This window comes from Streptopelia decaocto, assembly GCF_964273445.1.
Source record: "Streptopelia decaocto genome assembly, chromosome: 5".
Lineage (NCBI taxonomy): Eukaryota > Metazoa > Chordata > Aves > Columbiformes > Columbidae > Streptopelia > Streptopelia decaocto.
Genome location: NC_138659.1, coordinates 15,343,225 through 15,363,179, shown reverse-complemented (window position 1 = coordinate 15,363,179; position 19,955 = coordinate 15,343,225). Strand labels below are relative to the sequence as shown.

At 39.4% G+C, this 19,955-nt stretch overlaps 2 protein-coding genes across 3 annotated transcripts in view; one reads left to right on the top strand and one right to left on the bottom strand.

The window, feature by feature from the left end:
• FIRRM (FIGNL1 interacting regulator of recombination and mitosis) overlaps nucleotides 1–11,527 on the bottom strand; it is a 42,329-nt gene extending 30,802 nt beyond the window's left edge. Inside the window, exons 1-3 of the mRNA XM_082054025.1 lie at nucleotides 11,399–11,527; nucleotides 7,926–8,007; nucleotides 7,722–7,841 (exon numbers count right to left, since the gene is read on the bottom strand). The gene's annotated coding sequence lies outside the window, so the exon portion shown is untranslated. The remainder of the gene's footprint in view (nucleotides 1–7,721; nucleotides 7,842–7,925; nucleotides 8,008–11,398) is intronic.
• Nucleotides 11,417–19,955, top strand: part of OSBPL9 (oxysterol binding protein like 9) — a 61,528-nt gene continuing 52,989 nt past the window's right edge. For both annotated transcript variants that reach the window (XM_082054033.1, XM_082054032.1), the window contains exon 1: nucleotides 11,417–11,550. In XM_082054033.1, the coding sequence (XP_081910159.1) occupies nucleotides 11,440–11,550 (111 nt within the window). In that variant the 5' untranslated portion in view covers nucleotides 11,417–11,439. The remainder of the gene's footprint in view (nucleotides 11,551–19,955) is intronic.

The following is a 19,955-nucleotide window of genomic DNA, read 5'->3' as shown; positions in this document are numbered from 1 at the left end:
CACAGGGAATAAGATCTGCCCAAACAATAGAATAGATCTTCATTTGGTCAATGCTCTGTGTACAATTTATTATAAACTATATTAATTTATTATAAACTGTATTACTTAAGTCTAATCCTCCTCACCAGAGGGCTCAAACTTTGCTGATAATGGGGTTTTGGCTAATGTGAAAACCTGTAAAAATGAAATAATACAGGAAGAGAATTTATTATTAAATTACATTTATCCCTCAAGTCTCCTGGCCGGTTCTAGATTTACCATTACTTCCATCACTATATTATGTGAGGCAGATTTCCTTCTGTCATACACAACTGCACAGCTGCCACCCAAGTCCATAGTTTCAGTGTATTCTATGAAGATAAGGTGGTCTATGTCAGTATTGACTGCTTGTAAAGAAACCTCTTCCACCTCCAGCCAGCACGTTATTCAACAGCCGCATTAGAGCTGCACAGTGCTGATGAGAGGGAGGTAATGTGTTCCTCTGAAAACCGGATGAGGAAATGGCCAAAACTGCAAGCTGACTGAAAGAGTAAAAGGAACTGAGGCAGCATTCTGGGGAAAGGAAGGAGTAGGGAGGGGTGGAACAAGCAGTATATTCTTCACCCCCCCCAAAAAAAAGTATGTTCAAAGTAGATAACATATAAAAAAGATAAGTTCTATGAGTATACCCTAAACAATATAAAATTTACCTAATGCACCATTAAAGTTTATAGGCCAAATCCTCTTTCCTGGCCAAGATGTACTTGCATAGCAAAGGCTCTCAGAGTTGGTTACAGCTTTCTGATTCACTACCCAGCTCATCTCCAGCACTATGATGGGACTGGAGATGATTCATTAACAGAGGGAGCCAAATTGCAGTTTCTCTACCCTACAATCCCTTTAAGAAACTGTTTAAATGGGCTGTAAAACTGGTTGCTGTATTAGCTTTTAGTCCATTAAGAACTTCTTAGTCTGAAAGAAATTTCCTAGTTGGGAACCTTGGGTGATTTTCTCTTACTTGGCACTGTACAAGGGACAGTGAATATGGCCTCAGGTTTTCCACTTATAGCCTTCTCCAGCTGTATGAATGCTTCAGTTTCTCCAAAATACACAGAGCTTATTTAGATGTACAATTGCACATCCATGTTTACAGCTTGCTAAATTGCAAATCTAACTCAAATTTCTTGTGTTTGTGGGAACTGTATCCCTGGATGCAACGTGCCCTCTGAGCATGCATAATCTGAAACAGATGGCTCAACAGATGAGCTGCCAAACACAAGGCCAATTCAAATGCCATCCAAAAGTAAAACTTAAGTGGGATAAAAGTTTTCCTTGTCCCACTTTACATAAACAGGGCCTATCTGCTTGGAAGATGCTCTTTTCTCATCTTCTGCCTTTCTACTTATTCTTTTCAAATATATCATGCTCTAGAAAACAAATTCAGTTTTACCAGCTACCAAGATTTTATAATATATTTTCCTTTTTTTTTTTTTTTTTTAATAAAGCTGCAGCCTCTGGAGTTAAGAGCTTGCATGGGTTATTTGAGCTTAAACTTAAAAAAGCAAACAAGAAAGCAGCAAAATATAGGACCTCTCTGGCCTTCAAGATTGCCAAGAAAAGCTTAAAAATATGAACCCTGAAAGTTCAGAGACCAAAATTCCTTTTTAACTTAACGTTTTGGTTGGCAGAGCTTAAGCACAAATAAATAATTTTAAATGCCTGGAATATGAAATCTACTGATTTCCTATTTAAACAATCGGACATAGGAACAGCTACCAGAAAGTTCTCCCCAGCTTGTAATGCTTCCCAGTCTTTTCACAGGACCCCTGCCAACACGCTTGGTTCCTGGCTTGCCTACGTGGAGACATTGTTCCTGCTGGCATTGCTAAGCCTTAGGCAATGCCTTCACTGTAAAGTAAACCTGATGTAAAGCTACCATATGTCTCCATTTTCCCAGATATGCCAGCCTTTTTCCATCTGAATTTTTTCCTGAGGACATACTATGTGTATATATGTATGTCTGTTAATTAGTCTCCCCAAACTCTGTATCTAGTTGTCAGTATTTCTTAACCTCAGGAATCCTGACACAGTGCATTTGAAAAACCCAGAGAATGGCATCTTCCATACTGCAGAGTTTCTCTGTGCATGAAAAAATTGAACGTTTCCAAGAAGCAATTACACTGTCAGATCATTCAGTGTACAGAATATGCCCATGTTGCCACTGGGAACAGAAATGACAGCCATCTCGAGTCAGCCAAGCGCTACTCAGATCAGTTACACTGCAGAGTATTACCTACGCTTCACACAGTCACTGCAGCAGCTGACACTGTACTGATTATCCCCAGAAATCTTTAAAGTACTACAATGCCACAACTAAGGATTTGTGGGTATACAAGATTCAAGCTAAAAATCACAAATAAATTTTAAGTTGAGTTAACTCTATAGCCAAGACAAATACTCAGGATCTAAGACTGGTCTACTACCTGCAAGGCAAAGAACATTGTCCTACTCGTGTTTTAGAAACTCAGGGCAATGAGGAAATTTAATGCAGTGACACTGTAGTGATTAAACGTATGAGACATCACCCCTGATATTTAACAGATTAAATTCCCATCCAAAAGTGTAGAGCTGAGTAGATATAACCTTTTACAGACAGAATGGGTTATTGTTATCAGTACGTAAATGATAGTTGGATCAGGGAAAACTGTGGGTAGGATTTCATTTCGTCTAAAATTTTCAGATATGTAAACCAAAATCCGAAAGACTGATAAGACAACAGTTCAGTTGCTACAGATTTGGCTGTATTCAGAAGATCTGCATCTTTACTCTAGTTGGCATACTAGAAATAGCATAATTGGAACTAGTCAGCATAAACCAAAGAGTGTTAATACTAACCAAAAGCTTAGATCCTCCACTTCTCTTATGCAGTATGAACAGCAGAGCTTAACTTGGGGTATTCGCATGCTTTAATCTTTGAGTCGATGGGATAAATTTTGCTCTTGATTATGCACATGTAACCACATCAACACCAATGGAACACACAAGTATGAACAACTTTTGGTCTATTCAGCTTGAACCGGAAATACATGACTAAACTCATGCTTTTGTTTGCCAATATCTTATTTGGAATGACTTATTGCTGCTAATCTACAACTGATACTGCAAATGTGACAAGTAAATTAAAACAAACTATTTATTGTGTATGCCTCAAGTAAATACACAACTGTAAGAAAGAACGATGTCCTAAACATTACCAATTTCAGCTTATGCTATGGAAATTAAAGTCTCACTGTATTCTGCAGACTATTTTTATAGTTAAGACTTGCTTGTTAGTAAATTCCTCATGAAATTATTTTCAAGAACTAATACTCTTGGACAATCAAAAGAAATTCTGTAACTCTCCATTTTGACAATTGTCCAGATAATTGGTTAACTCCAGTAGCATTTACAGATTTTAATATTAATGTTATTGTAGCATTTGCTTAGAAGTTACATTGCAGTTACTGTTCAAATTACATAGTTTATCAGGGCATTGAGAAGTACGAGTAGAACAGACTGAACTTTTGAAACCTGGAAGCAAACAGATGCAACAAGGCCTGGATTTTCATCAAGTTCTTGGCTTACAAACAGAGCTACCCTGTGCGTGCCACTGCTCACGAGCTGAGTAGGATTCCCTTTGTTTCAGTCCATGACATCTGGACATATTTCAGCAGTTCTAAGCAACTTCAGCGGAAGTCAGTGAAACTGCTGATGTTAGAGAATGGGCAAAATAAGGTTCAACTATTAAAATGTAAAATTAGGCTACAATATCATTAAAGATCCCCACAGAAATTCCACTTTCCTACTGGAAAACAAACAAAGAAAAACCAGCAACAAACCCGAAACCCTCCTTAAAAGGATACCTATAGAGTCCCTTAGCTAACTGTAAAAATAAGAACTTAATAAAGAATAGAGATAGTGGCTCAGAACACAAGTCCAAATAGCCCAGTGTCCTGACTCTAGCAGTGGCAATAGCTAATAGCTACGGAAGATGGCACTAGTAAATAACCGTGTAATGAGACTGCCCTGGTGTACTTCGCAATGCTCCACTGATTTACATCTCAGAAGTTCACAGAATCACAGAATGTTAGGGAATGGAAGAGACCTCAAAAGATCATCTAGTCCAATCCCCCTGCCGGAGCAGGAACACTTAGATGAGAAGTTACCTGAGCTGGAGTTGTTTAATTGGTGTGAGTGGTTGTTTTAGACTAGACAGCTGATGAATGTGTCCTATAATAGGTCTCAGGCTTTTGTCTTCACACCACTAAGGCTGGAAACCGAGTCAGGGTGGGCTAGAGCTTTCCCCTGAGCTTTGAACCTGGGTTTTCTTCCTGCTGATACCGAGCTGATGATAAAGCTGCAGGAGGTGCTGCCATGAACCAAGGTCTCACTTCATCTGGAAATCAGATGTGGCTGCATCCTGCACGGGTCTGCTGTTCACACATAGCCAAAACAGTCCCCTGACAGCTCCTGAGTGCTCTCCAAGGAGCAAAACCCATCTGCTCTCTAAATTGAGGTTTAAGTGCAGATCATGACTTTTTAGGGAGCAATTTGAGTTTATGCTGTCAATTCTGGTGGCTACTTATTTTTCTTCTACTAAATCAATTCTCCACTTCTTTTTCCATTTCTAATCGAAGAGAGAGAGAGAGTTGAGTAGGATGTAAAAATAATTTCTGCATTTTTGCTTCCATCAGAACAAAGAAGCAGCAAATCCTTTAAGCAGACACCAAAAAGGATTATTTTAATTCTCAGATAAGAATAAAAAGGCTTCCCCAATTTTTGGTAAGATAAACCTTGCTACCTTTGTCTCCCATCCTTATTCAAGAAACAGTCACCATAAAGAAAGATCTTTTTGGCATCCCCAAATTGGGGTAGTATTAGATGAAGGATTGTACTGTATATAGGGCTCCTCCTATGTACGAATGTCTGTGAGAGATTATAGATCTAAAGAAAAATTATTTGGCCTTAAATCCTATAATTAAATGCAGAAAGAGCCAGGAACAGATTCTAAACCGACACAACTGAAACTTAGTTTTAACAGATATCAGATATCCCTTTAACACTTCTAGCTATGGAAATAATATGAGTAATGGGATAGTGCTCATTCTATATAACCGTGTTTCATGATTGATTGCTCAGCTCTAGGTCTCCTTGACTTTATTTTTATCCTCCCTTCCATCTCCTTAGATTTCCCATCTAGCACCCTAAAAATTACTTGTCAAATTTAAGCTTAAGTCTAATACATTATATCTGCTACTTACCTGGACCAAAATTAAAAAAAAAAAAAAAAAAAAAAAAAAGAGAGCAGGAAAAAATATTTTTCCTCTAGATTTTAATAAGACTTTGTACCAGAAAGGATGCATACTGTTCATAAAAGCCTAATAATATGCATATATTTTGGTATGTACTTGTGTATTTATATACACTAGCTTTAAATACTAGCTTTGATATTGCTGTATCTATTAATAATAAATAAATATAGTGTATAAAGAAAAAATAAACACTCCTTACTGAAAGTAAACATAGCATATAGTCCTTATGATTACAGACAATACCCTTTAAAATATTAAATCAGTTCTTACTTTTTCCCTTGCTAAATTTGCTATGCATTAAACTCTCCTGTTAATAGTCTAAATTTTGTGAGAAGACAGTCTATCTACTGCATTCTTGCAAAACAAACTGACAACAAAGAGCATGTAACCTTATTTGAAACATAATAGGCCAAACACTATAAAAGAAGTGATGGTGGGAAAGCTTTGGGAAAAGAGATTGTGCTTATTTGCCTTTTTGTACCATTGGGCTGCATACCAGAACTGCAGCAATGTAAACATTCCAGTTGAGCAGCATTCCTCTATATCTCTTCAAAGTCTCTGTGGAGACTAAAGCAGAAATCACTTATTTATGGTTGAGAAAATAGCATGGACTTCTGCATTAAATTTTAAATAAATTCTGCCCACAGGATGATAAGATGCTTAAAACAAGTGATGAGATGTTAGCCATCTAAGCAACGCATTAGGACTATAAAATGTGATTCAGCATGCTGTGAACTCTCAACTCTTGCACTCAGCAAAGACATCAGGCCTGTTGTTCTCAAGACTAAATTATTATGTTGTAAGTTTTATAATAAAATCATACGAAGATTACAGTGAATTGTTCACCCTGCAAATTTCATTCCAGCACATCTTTCTAGTTGCTAGATTGACTTCCAGATTACCAGAGCTCAGTCTACATGCAGATGAAAAATAGCTTGTAATAACTGTATCTTCAGTATAAGGCCTGCACAAATATTTGAATTCTTTTGGACTAGATTTATAGTATTTAAGTTACAGATTTTGTTAGAAGGTGGTTTCCCTTTTAAATTTGTATTGCTGTTAATTCCTTCATCTCTGAACACTGAAAGATTTCAAGTGTGACAAGGGCACATGGGAAGAATTTTCTGCCCTCTGTGTGAAGGGAGTACAGAAGATACCCACATTTCTAAATGGCAAAGCCCCTCACCAAGTTCAGAAATGTACTTCTTGAAGAAATGCTGGGTCCTAAAATGTCAGTTTACATCTCTTGCAACTCCCAGATAAGGTTATTATGTCAAACCGTCCTGCAAAACTGTAACCTGAGTTTACTGTTTTATAAGACCATAACACAAGTTACATTATTGTTATAAAGCTACTCAAATTTACAATGCCCGTAAAATATGTTTCTCTGCAGACTTTGCAACAGGATTTTGCCAGCAAGTGAGTCACCTGAATTGGTGAAGTGAATAGCATCACACCCTGTTCTTAACACACACTGAAACATCTGACAACCTTTTCCTACTCCTGTGAAGTATTGGTGCCAGTCAGGTGCATCAGCTGCACCTTTGCCGCATCATCCTCCAGATGTACAGCACTACTAGAGAGGATTAAATAATTACAGATAAAATAAATCTTAGTTTCAGAATCATCACTATTTTAAGTGCAAGAGTGATTCTTCAGCCCTTTCTTAAATAGTACCATATTTTGGCTGAACACATGTGTTTTGGGGAAATGGCTCCAATATCATAATACTCTTCAGTGCAGCTCTAAACATAGAATCATATTATAGAATAGTTTGGGCTGGAAGGGACCTCCAAAGATCATCCAAATCCCCTGCAACGAACAGGTACATCTTCAACTAGATCAGATAGCTTAGAGCCCCATCCAACAAACATGCCATGAAAGGATGAGAATCTGGACAAAAATAAGGCAAATCTTTATAATGTTTGGAAAGAAAAGTCCTTATCTTGTGAAACCTGGTCCAAACACAGCCATAAGCAGGAACACAATAGGGACTCAGAGGCCTGAGGACTTGAACTCCATACAACCTGTGGTAATTTTATTTCTTCTCTGGTATGCTAATATGGACTTATTTAGAAGACTTGAAAAGGTCTGCTTAGCCCTCAACGAGGTTCCTGATCCCTGACCTAGAGGAATTTATGACAATTCATTAAGATCAGAGAAAAACTAGATTAAAACGGCCAGGATTGGGAAAATTTATTTATAATGGCTTTAATTTGCTGGGATCATACAGGCATTGGCAAGAAAGGCCCAAGATAGAATTACGTGTTTGCCTCAGAAAGACAGGGAACCAACTACTGTCTTTGTTTCACTGTAATTCCAATTTTTTTCATAAACATTTGTATCAAAAACAGTGACAGTACAATAAATCTATTCAGAAAATCTACTTACCATGGCAATTATTGGCATACTGGATTCAATTATCCTCTTTTAAGAATGACTGCCTTTAGGGTAAAGTTGATTCTCTTCCATCTATCTTCCTCCTTGTAACTCCCTAAACCAAATATAATTCTGAAAAAATAAAAAATATTTAGGCTCTGTCATTGTTCCTATTCTTAGTGTAGTCAGCATATGCACAGAGGAACTAGAAAATACCTTTGAAGGACAGTAGCAGGAGACTGAAGATGACACCGAAGGCTTCATCTTCTACTTGATTGTAATTTATTAGTGCATTTGTCTATAAAAAAATCAAATTGAGGAAATTTTTTCCTGAAGGTATAAATAAAAGACATTGCTTGCTACCAACAAGCAGAAAAAGAATCATGCACCATCAGGCTAAAACATAAATCCTTCATTATGATGATTACGTTGTCAGTAGTTGACAAAGTGACCTGATAGGACAAGAAACACAAAATTAAACTACCAGCCCATTCCTGAAATGGGAAAAAAAAAATTAAATAAAATGTCATTTGTTGTCTTCTCAAATGGCTTCCTTATGTTCTACAGAACCACAAGCAATTGCAGCTGTTGGGAGAAGCTAAAGCTACTTTCACTGCTGCCAGTCACACTCCCAGACACCCTTAAGGAAACCCACAAGCCATACAACTTCATCACTGAGGTTCTTCAAAGTTAGTTCAGCTAGAACTTCAGGAAAATTTACAATAGAAAAGCATTTTCCTCTTAAAGAATCAGACTTTCAGTATATTCCTGCTTCTCATTCTCTCAGCCCTGGTCCTTTTCTGGTATTTACTCTAAATTGGCAATTCCTTCCTCTTGGCTAGAAACCACACATTTAAATTGTAATTGCCAAAAAAACCCAGATGTAATTTATTGGACAAGCTTGGACAAAGAAAAATATGAAATTTTTAAAAGCTGGGTACAAGTTGGAATCTCCTAGAAAACACAGTAAGATTTGGGCATATCTCAGGTTTCCCCCTACATTCCTGCAGGGACACTCTGAGTACTCCAGAGGCCACTTTATGGGCTGAACATTGTGGCTGGTCAGGAAATCTGTGCGTGGCTGGGACACTACAGCGCGATAATTAGTTGAGGCTTCTATGTGGCAAGAAAATGATGCTGGACAAGATTTCCAGCTGATGGAGCAGCGCATAAAACAAAGGCAGCACTAGGTAAGAGCTGCTGCTTTCCACCCAGTTCTTTTGATCTCTTAATGTTAAAGAGGGTGACACTAGCCTAATTTAAGTTTTGTAAAATGTGGAGAACATCACAATAAAACTGTCTGTCATTACAGAAAATAACAGCTTTTTGTAACTGTTCCAAATTGGATACAGATGGAACATGTTAAAACAAACTAAATTATTTTATTAAGGAAGTAACTTACTGCTATTTCAAGTAATTATTCAAAATCATTGATGTTGATGATGTAATATACAAAGTATATAAAGGTAGGTTATATCACAGCTGTGGCTGATTTCAGTTTATTGAACTAAAATGCTTGCATTGATCTTTCAAAACAATTTGAACGGGCAACTAGAATCTTTGTCAGAAGGATCTAGCTAATTAAGCCTAATTCCTTCAACAGTGCCCTCATGAACCATGTTCAATATATATCAGAGTAATCTGATATAGATACTCAATATATATCAGAGTAATCTGATATAGATACAAGACACATCATCCTGGCATGTCAAGAAAGTACCTAAAACTATACATATTGTATCCTGCATGCTGATAACAGACTATAATTTAATATGTATTTATTTCAATTTGTGTGGGGTCTTTTGAAAAGCAATGATTCTCTGATCTCTGCCAAACTACCTAAAGAGACTATCCACACTACATTCCTAAAAGAAACCTGCAGATGAATTCCCCTTTAACACCTGTTAATACAACTTTTCCATCCTCTCTAGGGCTTTTAAGGTTTAGCTAAATAGAGCTAGCTGAAATACATGCATTTTCTAGTGGAGACAAGTCTTTGGCACATTTCCTCTCAAAAAAGACAAAGAGGACAAAGCACTAGGAAGCATATACTGAAGTGCAGCAAATTAAGCCTCTGGCAAAACAAGGTAAATAGAAAGCTCTTCTGTTGAGAATTTCTCATTGAGAATGCTCTGCCTACAGACAACCCTTTCACAGTTAAGCCAAGAGGTTTTTTGTGAAACGTTTTTGCATAGTTTCAGCTCCTGTGGTATAACGCAGTCAAAGGAGTGATCTGAGATAATAAAGCTCCAGTCCAACTACAGCTTTAAATGGGAGTACTAGTAGTGTTCTGGCACCATCTGATGTTTTTTGTTTTGCTTGCCTGGGTATAATCTCTAGGCAGCTGCGCTCTGTTTAGTCAGTGAAATTAAAGAAGAAAACAGGCTACTAAGGGCATATGCAGCTTGAAAAAGAATGTTACCAAAATTAACAAGTTGGGTTTCAAGAGTGAATTGTGCATTTGATAGATTAAACTGGTAACATCACGCATAAACACACCACCACTTGATTCCAAGGGGTATTATAACATCAATGCTATAAATTCCACTTGGTAACAAACTACTAAGCAATGTGAAATGGGAAGATGAATCAGAAATATGGAAGTACTTATTTTCTGAAATCAAACTCAGAAGCTCCACCTTTGAGTGATTATTTTTCACAAAAGGGATAAATAGGGTTATTTTTCTATTAAAATTAGTTTACCTTAGTATAAAGCTGTGGTGTTGTAAGAAACTGGACCTACTTCAGCCCTACTATACAGGGATTTTTATATTAAAAATCATAAAAAGAAAAAAACCCAGCTATAGATTTGGTGAGGAAAAAAGTTATTGAATGAATACTGTGAAGACTGCATGACAAACACAAACTTCATGGTAAAAGTGCTATTTCTGCTGCTATATTGTCAATCCCCAGGAAGTAAAATGAGTATCTTTATTGAAGTTTTTACTTTAAAATACAACTGAGGTTATGTAGTTATGTCAGAGAAGATCAGTGCCAACGAACATGCCTTTCACCGAACAAGATTTACAATTGTCCATAGTTGCTGGGGAACTCAATCCACATTCTTGGATCAGACCACAGGAAAGCTGTGTTCCACTTAAATAAGCCTTGTCCTTAAAAGGTTATCTCAAGTCCTGAGTGTTTTTTATTCACCCTGGGCCCTGGTCAGACAGCCCCTTCAGGAGAAGACCCAGGCCCTTTGGCTCCACTAAGCCAAACAGGCGCTTTGGACAGGCAAACAACAGAGAGGCAGAGGGACAAGCACAACAGCGACAGAAATTAAAAGCTGCCGTGGTGCCAAGAATTTTTTGAGACAGGACAACGCCCTCCCGCCCTCACCCAACCGAGGCACCGGGGCGTCGTGCCCTCCTCACCTCGCTGCCCTTCCTCTGCCCCTCCTGAGCTGTGAGGGGAACCCCCACACCTCACGGACCGGATCCTTCAGGTAACACCCACAAGTCTGAGCCCCGCGGATCCTCCCACCCCCTCTGTCCTCACCACACGCGCCCGCCCAGCCTCCCTCCGGCCGTTGGGCTCCCTGCCCCGCCCCTTCCCCCGCGCGCGCAAGCCACGCCCCCTCCCCGCCCGCCCTCTGGGGAAGTGTGCCTTCTAGCCCCGCCCCCTCGCTGCGTGCCCCGCCCCCTTCCCCTCCTGGCGGCCGCCGTGTCTCTCTCCCCTGCTCCCCTCACCGAACGGGCGGTGTGCGGTTGGTGCCGGTTCGGTGCCTAAGATGGCGTCTATCATGGAGGGCCCGCTGAGCAAATGGACCAATGTCATGAAGGGCTGGCAGTACCGCTGGTTCGTGCTGGACTATAACGCCGGGCTCCTCTCCTACTACACGGTGAGGGGCAGCGGCGGCCCGGGCGGGTGAGGAGCCGGGAGACCGGCTGAGGCTCAGGGTGGGGGTGGGGAGGGGACTCGGGGCGGTGTGAGTGCTTGGGTGGCCAATGGGGAAGGAGGAGGCGGCGGGAGCAGCCAATGGAGTGGCCCTGCGGGGAGATTGATCGGTGGGGGCGAGCGGCGTTGTTATTGTTGGCGACCGGCGCGGGGGGAGGAGGCGGCTCCGGGGCGGGGTCGTTGGGCGGGAGCGGCCGTTGCCCCCTCACGGGGAGGTCCCCGGTGGCTCCGGAGCCGGCGTCACCGGTGGGGCTTGGAAGCCTTAGGCTCCCGCCGCCCCCTGGGGCATCACACCCACCCTCGGGCGTGTGGAGACTCCTCTGCCCCGAGGGAACGGGGCGGGCCCGCCCGCTTGCTCCGGTGGTGGCCTCGCGTCCCTGGGTCTCGCCGCCTCCGCGCCCCGCTCCCTGTCCAGCGGGACTTGCTCTCGCCCCGGTTTGGCCGCTCTGTTCCGTGCGGGTGTCGCCTCCCCGGGCGGCGGCTCGACTCGACTCGGCTCGGCTCGGAGGCGGCTGCGCGGAGCGGCGGTTGTCGCTGTCACCTCGTACCCGAGGGCACGGACACGTTACCGCCGCGAGTCCGAGTCCGGTGCCTCAACAGCCGGTTGCTTCTCGGCTCGAGACTTTCCTGTTTCCGTTCAGGACTCAGTACTTTAAGCACGAAGTTTTGAAACGCCGCGTATGAAGAAACAGCGATGATTTCCTTGACTTCTTTTTTTTTTTTTTTTTTTTTGCGTAACCACTGGCAGATCCTGACTTGCTAGATTGTTCAGCTCCTTACATAAAAATGTGGATTAAGTTACAAATATTTTAACAATACAAATTAATACACATTGATTTTTTCAAGGATGTGAGAAGGGTGACTGGCTGAACCACATCCATGCACAGATAAGTTTTCTCAGCACAGCGCAATTACTATTAGTGTGTCTGTCTGGATAAAACACATGCAAATTTTACCGGTAGTAAATTGTATTAGATTTACAGCAAGTAACATAACTTGGAGTGTCATGCTGTCTATGAAGGTATATTCATATAGAAACATTGCACATAAAACCTTTTTTCCCCCTAAATCTGATTGCCAGCCCTTCTAGGAGAGAGAGCTTATCTCTCCAGACCTAGGAGTTGAGAAGACTCAGCATAAAACAATTGCAGACACTCAAACAGTTTTGGTTCATGTTGGTTCAAAATCCTTCACCTGGAATATGGATGGAGAAATAAAAGTGCTTTTGTAGTTGTTTTTTAATGGCCGTTCAAATGTCAGCTCTTTGACTGAGATGAATTAGTGAGTGTAGTCCAAGGTACAAAGTCATTTAATGCTCAGCTACAGAAATAGAAACATTTGCTGATGACTAGTGTGTATAATAATAATTCTGGTTATTGCAGTGACTTTCATTCTTTGGTGTTCAGCTGTTTAATAAAACTCAGTTCTTATATTTCATTATTTCCTATGGTTAGGTATACCCGCACATGCATTAAACTTTTATTTTGTATATTGTATTGCGTTCTCTGTTATAATGACTTTTAGTTCACAAATTTAAAAATCCTTTTTTCAACTACCTGTTCTAGAAAATTCAAGTTGAGATCGAGAAATAAAATAATGTTCTCTGCTTTGTGTGCCTTTAGCGCTAAGAAACGCCCGCAGTTAACATTTACTTTAGAATGCTTTCCTTACCCGTGTGCTATCTTTTCTGCACATATGTCAGTAAAGTACGCGTTATGCCATTCTCTAGACATCTGAATTCTTTCTTGCACCTTAGGGTGCGTATTATGTAAACTTAAGCTAGTGAAAGACTGGCTGCCAGAAGAGCCGATGCTCCCGCACTCATGCTGCTTCACATGGGCTGGCATGATCACCCATGGGGCTGTAGGCTCAGCTTGAGCTTGGCTTTGAAAGATAATTGACATCAAGTCCCAGTGGACCACGTGCCTCACCAGCGCTGACATTAGCACTCAGAAGGTACTGGGATACTGTTTCTTTCAGCTCTACCTTTAGTTTTAGCATAGTGAGCCCTGCGTGGTAGTTCATAAGACACTGGTACATAGGCAACATTAATTTGGAATGTTAGGAGGTTTGGGAGCTTTATGTATGTGGGAAAATGGCCTGTCGTGATTCTGTACTTTGAATTAAAGTCTTATCTATGCAGTCAGGTACATGCGGTCATGTACTCTGTTCCTTCTGAGCCAGTTTCTGTCTGAAGCAACATAGTTGCTTGGCTCTGCTTGTGTAAGTGGAGCTGATTTTGGGCTTGTGATTGGCCTATCCCTGTGAGCATAATGCATGTGTGGGGTAGGCTGAGGTGGTTTCAGCCTGTCTGTGTAGACTCGCAATCTGGAAATAGTTTTGTTGACAGGATAAATTACAGTTAACTGATCAGCTTTTACCTGCTCGTCACCTCTCGCAGGCTCCTTGGCCCACTTCAAACCAGAAAGTTGCAGATACAGGACACACTTTCTCCAGTAGATCTGATAACCAATTAATCTTTGGCCCAGGAGCTGTAGAAAACTGCAGAGTAGTAACTCCTGATGCAGCTGAACTTTCCATCAGTGCTGGATCCATAAACATATGTCTCTTCATAGGCGTGCCCTTGCACGGCTGGAGTTAATCTTTGGTAGCAACTGCAGAAAAGTACCCTTAATGTGGAATAAACATTCAGAGTTAGTGTGCAGTAGTGTTGCACTTGGAAACAAAAAGCACCTAAGTTAGTATGCTTTGTCTTTTTGTAAAATGAGTAGGTGTTAACCTAAATGTGTTTTGGCTAAACACATCAGAAGCAAATGTATTCAATTAAATTTACATTCCTGACATGATTAGAACTTTCAAGGAGCAAGGCAAAAGATTTTACATCTAGTCTGAGTCAGAGAAAAAAATGCTAATTTAATGTTCACATTTATTTATGTTTTAATTTGTGTATTCCTTCCTCCCTACTTAGTTATATTGAATACTAGTAGTACTCCTTGAAAGTGTGAATGCAAATGTTTTTCAGACATATTTCTGAATTGGTGTACAAAAGTTTTTTTACCATGCTGAATTCTTTGCCTTTTTTCCATTTACTTCTTCTGTCGTTTGTGTTTGTACATTTTATTCTGAAAAAGAAAAATAATCCTCAAATTTGCTTATAACTACAGTTGTTTAAATGTATTTATGAATTACATATTTCAGAGAGTATGATCAGGACTTGTTATCCAAATATTGTCTTTACATGCTTTTGCTCAAATAAATTGTTGTCTAGTAGCAGTAAAAGGTTGTTTTTTTTTTTTTTTGAAGAGCAAAATACAAAATAATGACTGTGTTCCATTTTGGATCAGTTTGGCCAATGGTTTGACAAATTACTTCTTCTTTTTATATTTTTTCCCCCTCAATATTCAGCTGAATTTGTTCTGTAGTTTGTTTTCTCTGTGTCAGGACGTACTGGAAGGTGGCATGAAGACAAATAAATGGCTGGGGAGAAAGATGGAGTTGAATGCAATTTGCTTTTAGTTTGTGTTTTCTGGTAGAAGTGCTGTCTTAAACAGACATCAGCAATAGTCTTGATTACACTTGGGAATCCTGTAGGAATAATCCAGAGTACCCCTCAAGGTTGAAAATCTAATTTAAATTCTTGTTTTAAGTGTACTCTTTAAATATATATTTTAGTTGTATAATAACTTGAAAGCAGAACTGACACAGCTATGAAAACAATGCTAAAACCATGACCAGTAGTTAGGAAGGTCAGTTCCTTAAAATATTTTAAAACTTTGTGGATATTTGACACATGGTGGTATTGAAGGGAGAACTGTTCAAACTGTTGTACACTTAAGCAGCTGCCATATATAGTGAATGAGGCTTGCAAGAAAAAAATGTTATGTACGACAGCTCCATAGTGTGTATTCTTGAAACAAAACTGGGTGCCCCCCACCATCTTAATGGTTTTTGCACCAATAAATGCCTAAAGAATAGATTTAAATGCTTAGACATTCTGTTGTTTCACTAATCATGCCATCAAACTACTTTTAAAAACATATACACGTTGAATGCTTTTAGGAGCAAAATCTGTGTGAAAAACAGTCATTAGGAGGAAGCAGTTGTGGTGCTAGTTGGCAAATTTAGTACTGGTTGTACTGTCTTGAAGAACTGCTGATGGGTTGTACAATCCAGATATTGAGGAGGGGGACCCAACTTCTGCAGCAGTTTCATGGACCTTTGGTAGTGAACTCAAAATTAATCTCATTGACCTTATTTCAAATGATGCCTCTGAAGCTGGAGTCATGGCTTAGTGCCCCTATGGTGGAAACTTTCAGTTGAATGCATTTTCTTGCTTTTACCCAATACAGTTTCTCAATCAACAGCTGTGTGCAAAAATCCGAAGAAAACAGGAAAACTAACATCTGCTTTTGCACAGATGTTCCTTTTGAGGTCTCTGGTTTCCATTCGTAACTGAGGTGACACTTTTTCCTGTAATAACTTGATCTGTCACATGCACTGCAAATAGCTCAGTGGGTCTAATAAAAACAGACAAAACTATTAGCAAACTAGTTATAATAAAAGAATCCCAAATTGGTACAGTTCCCAAATAAGTGGAGTACAGATCGTGTGCTAACTGTGGATCCAAAGGAAACCAGTTCAGTACTAAATATGTTCACTTACCTACAAAATCTCATCTCTTGCATGTTTTTATATTTTCTTTATTAGTATAGTGTGCAATATAAAACCAGTAGCAATCTAGAGGATTGGTGTTTGTGTAATGCTTTTCCATGTCAGGAACCATAAATAGTTGCCTTACGTTTTTCAGATATACACGACACCTATTGGGCTTAAATGGGCCCTGTAAAGAGCAGCTGCTGCCTGGTATGTGGGTAAAGCTTCGCCATGGTTTTTCTCATAACATTTAAACTAAAAGGGAACCTTTCAGATTTGCAGAACTACTCTTTCAACACATCTAAAAGCACCAACATATAGTTGCTTTCTTGCTATAAAGGAGTAATTGGAAATCACTCAGCATAACGCAATATGTGTGGGGTTTTTGTTTGGTTTGTTTCTTGAAAAGCAGTTGAATAGTAAGTGCTGTTTATACACACTGAATACCTAGAAAAACAGGCTTGGTCTCCCACCATTGATAGGTAGACTGAACAGTAATGGCCATCATTTGGGAACAGGTGCATAATCTAAGCATTAGATATTTGAGTTTTTAAGATAAAGAGTGTTTCTGTTCTGGAAAGATTGTTTTACGGCCTATATAAGGCAAGTTTTCCTCTAGTGTTTGCTGTTAACTTCAGCTGCCTACACTTTCCTTTCAAAAAGAAAACCCAAATTTGTGCACAATTTCTAGGAAGCCAGTTGTTGCAGCCTTTATTTCAGTACAAATTTGTAAGTATGCACTATCAGATGAGAAATATGTTGATTTGATGTCACTGAGTCTCTAAGTACTTAAGAAATAGAATGATTTCAGAAAGATTTTGTTCCTACTCTTTAATGGTTGCTTGGGTTTATACTGTGTGCTTTTTCTGAACGTAACATCTTCCCACTGAACATGAGTTGCTTCCATCTCTTCTGTTCTCAAAATATGAGGGGAAAAAAATCCACTTTTCTTACAATCCTGGATCATGCTTTAGGAATTACTGATGCCCCTGTGGTATCCTCAGTTAATGCTGCAGTGATTTGGTCCCTGCTTTCTGACTGCATCCACAAAAATCAAAGCTTGAGCTGCCACAGCATCAACTTCAGAGCAAGGGAGCCAGAGGAATGAATGGTGGGCTAGGAACGGCTTGTTAAGTTTTTAAATTGTTGGGGTTTATTTCTGCTTGAGAAATGAGAGTTGCTGTAGCACTTGAGGAGAGCAGTAACTGTTACAGAAAGTGGTCCAAACTAATGCTTCTCCTGTAGATGTACAGGATGCACATCTGTACAGATGCAAAATCACTGTTTATAAATAGGGCTTGCTCTGGGTTCTTCATCCCTAACAGGAAATAAATGTCATCAGTGGTTTTGCTCATCTCTGTGCTTATGTTAGAGATTTCCTTGACAGCACTGGGTGAGTCAAGAATGTACCTTCTCAAGTTCTGCGCACTTGTGCACAAGCAGAACTTGTGTCTGAGAAGTTTTTGAGGCAGACAACAGCTGGGTTTTATATTGAAATCTTAAACTTTCCATGCAACAGCTAACACTCAAATGAAATAGTAGTAAATCTAAAAATGAATGAGGGCTGGGAGTCTTTAGGGGGTTAGAATTTTAATGTTGTGTTTTGTTTTGAGTAGATCCAGGCTTTATTTTAATTTCTCTAAGAAGTTGTAGGTTACCTGAAATGCCTTATGTTAAATCAGTTCTATACTTGATCCACCTCACTGTGTGGATGTAAAAAAGAAACTAATAAAACCCTTTTTTTTTGGCAGATACCTTCATTCCCCCTGCAGTAATTTTGTATGTCTTTGTTCATTTTTACAAATTTTTATTTGAGTTCCAGCTGAAGTTTATCTCATATTGCTGTCTGTTTGTAACCTGTTCAAGTCCATTATCATAAAAATCAGTACACTGTATACTGAAAGATTATTGAAAATGTAATTTTTTCTGGTTATAAAACTGATGGAAAAAAGATAGCTATGCATTAAAACTTTAAATAGAAGAAGAAAGTAAAATGTGACTTTTTTATTAGCTGTTCAGAGATGTCTTTCTGCTGTATGAGATTTTGTTCAGTGAACTGGAACCATTTCCCAAAACAGATATGGGATGGCTTTACTTATCCGAGAAAACTCGACCAAATTTAGGGCATACTGGATACCCAAGCTTAATTTTTAGCCCTTCAACCAAAGAGTAAAACATAATGCTTGAAGGGGAAGCTCTCTGAATTGTATTTTATGTAAAATCTTACTGGGGGGGACACAGTAAATCTAAAATGTCAGTTGAGTTCTGTTTTAAAGTATTCTCCTGCACAACTCCATAAAAGATTTGCTGCATGCTGATGAGAGAGCACAGCTCTATGTGCGATGATATCTGCATGCTTTAGTCCATGAGGAGCTCAGATACTGGAATCAGCTGCTTTATTCCACTTAGGTAGAATAAATTAGATTTACCACTTCATTATAATTGGTATTAACCAATTAAAGCTCTGTCTGAAGATGGGGAAATTACAAGTATACCGAACCTGTGATTTGTCTTGTGAATCTTTTGCAGACTAAGAACATGATAATGTTTTAACTTAATTTTCTTTCCATTAACATGTGGTTTACAAAAAAAAGGAAGGCTTTTACAGTATCTTTTGCAGTTGAGTTGACAGTCAATCTGCACAGTAGAAATCAGGGTTGTTGTAATTGTGCCCTCCCTTGCACTGCGACAAGCTCTCATCTTCCCTGCACTGAGCTGGTTGAGGAATCTAAACCAAACTAAAACAAATGTCTCTTCTGCTACCTTTGCTTTTTTTTTTTTTTTTTGGTCAAATTTGGTTCCCTGCCTGTGCTCAGCACAGGAGCTGGGGCGCTGATCTGGACGGTCAGACCCGAGAGATGCTTTCAGCTGCTGCAGAGTTGCATCCTCAGCCAGATATTTTCCTTCCTGCTAAGGCAATGCCTCTATTTCTTTTTGAAACCACGAGAGGGAGTAATAAGCCCTCAGTAGTGTCCTCCCATTTTAGGAGAAATCTCAAGACAGTGAATACGAAGCATAAAAGTATACTCTAGTGAGCTGTGTCCCAACATGTATATACAGTTTCTGATAGAAAATTATTGGAGTAACTTTATTTCTATACCCTTTCCTGGTTTTGAGCTTTTAAATAAAAACATAAAAAAAATTTTCCCTATGCTGAAGTTTTCATTCAGGAGGTCTACAAAGAAATTCTATCTCTGTAGAATACATTATGGATGCACTGCTGGTCTTTACATCCATTTAATTCTGACCAGCTAACCTGTACTGATCTGAAAACAGATCAAACAGGTAGTAAAGAAGAGATTCAGTAACTTAGCTGCGAGATGGGCTGGTCTATGGGTTTGAGCACTGGTTATGGATGTAGGAATCCCATTTTCTGATCTGGATTCTTACTGTGTAAATGGCTATAAACGTAATTTTTCTAGCTGTTTTAATGAAAGCAGGTTGTGCTGTCTAGGAATTAGACATAGAAACCTGTCTAAACATGATATCTGTATCTGTATGAAAAGGGGTATGAATCTAGAGAACTTTCTGACAGAGATGTAATTTCATTTGTACAATTCTGCCTACAAAGCTGGATTTTGTTATATGGACACTTCTCTGAGAGTAGGAGAGAAAGGTGGAAGATATAAATCAGCGTACTGCCAGTTTTTAATATTTCCTAATTCCTTCCTTCTTCACTTCCTTTTACTTTCTTTAAAGATGTGGATTCCATCTTCTAAGTATTTCTTCAAGGTA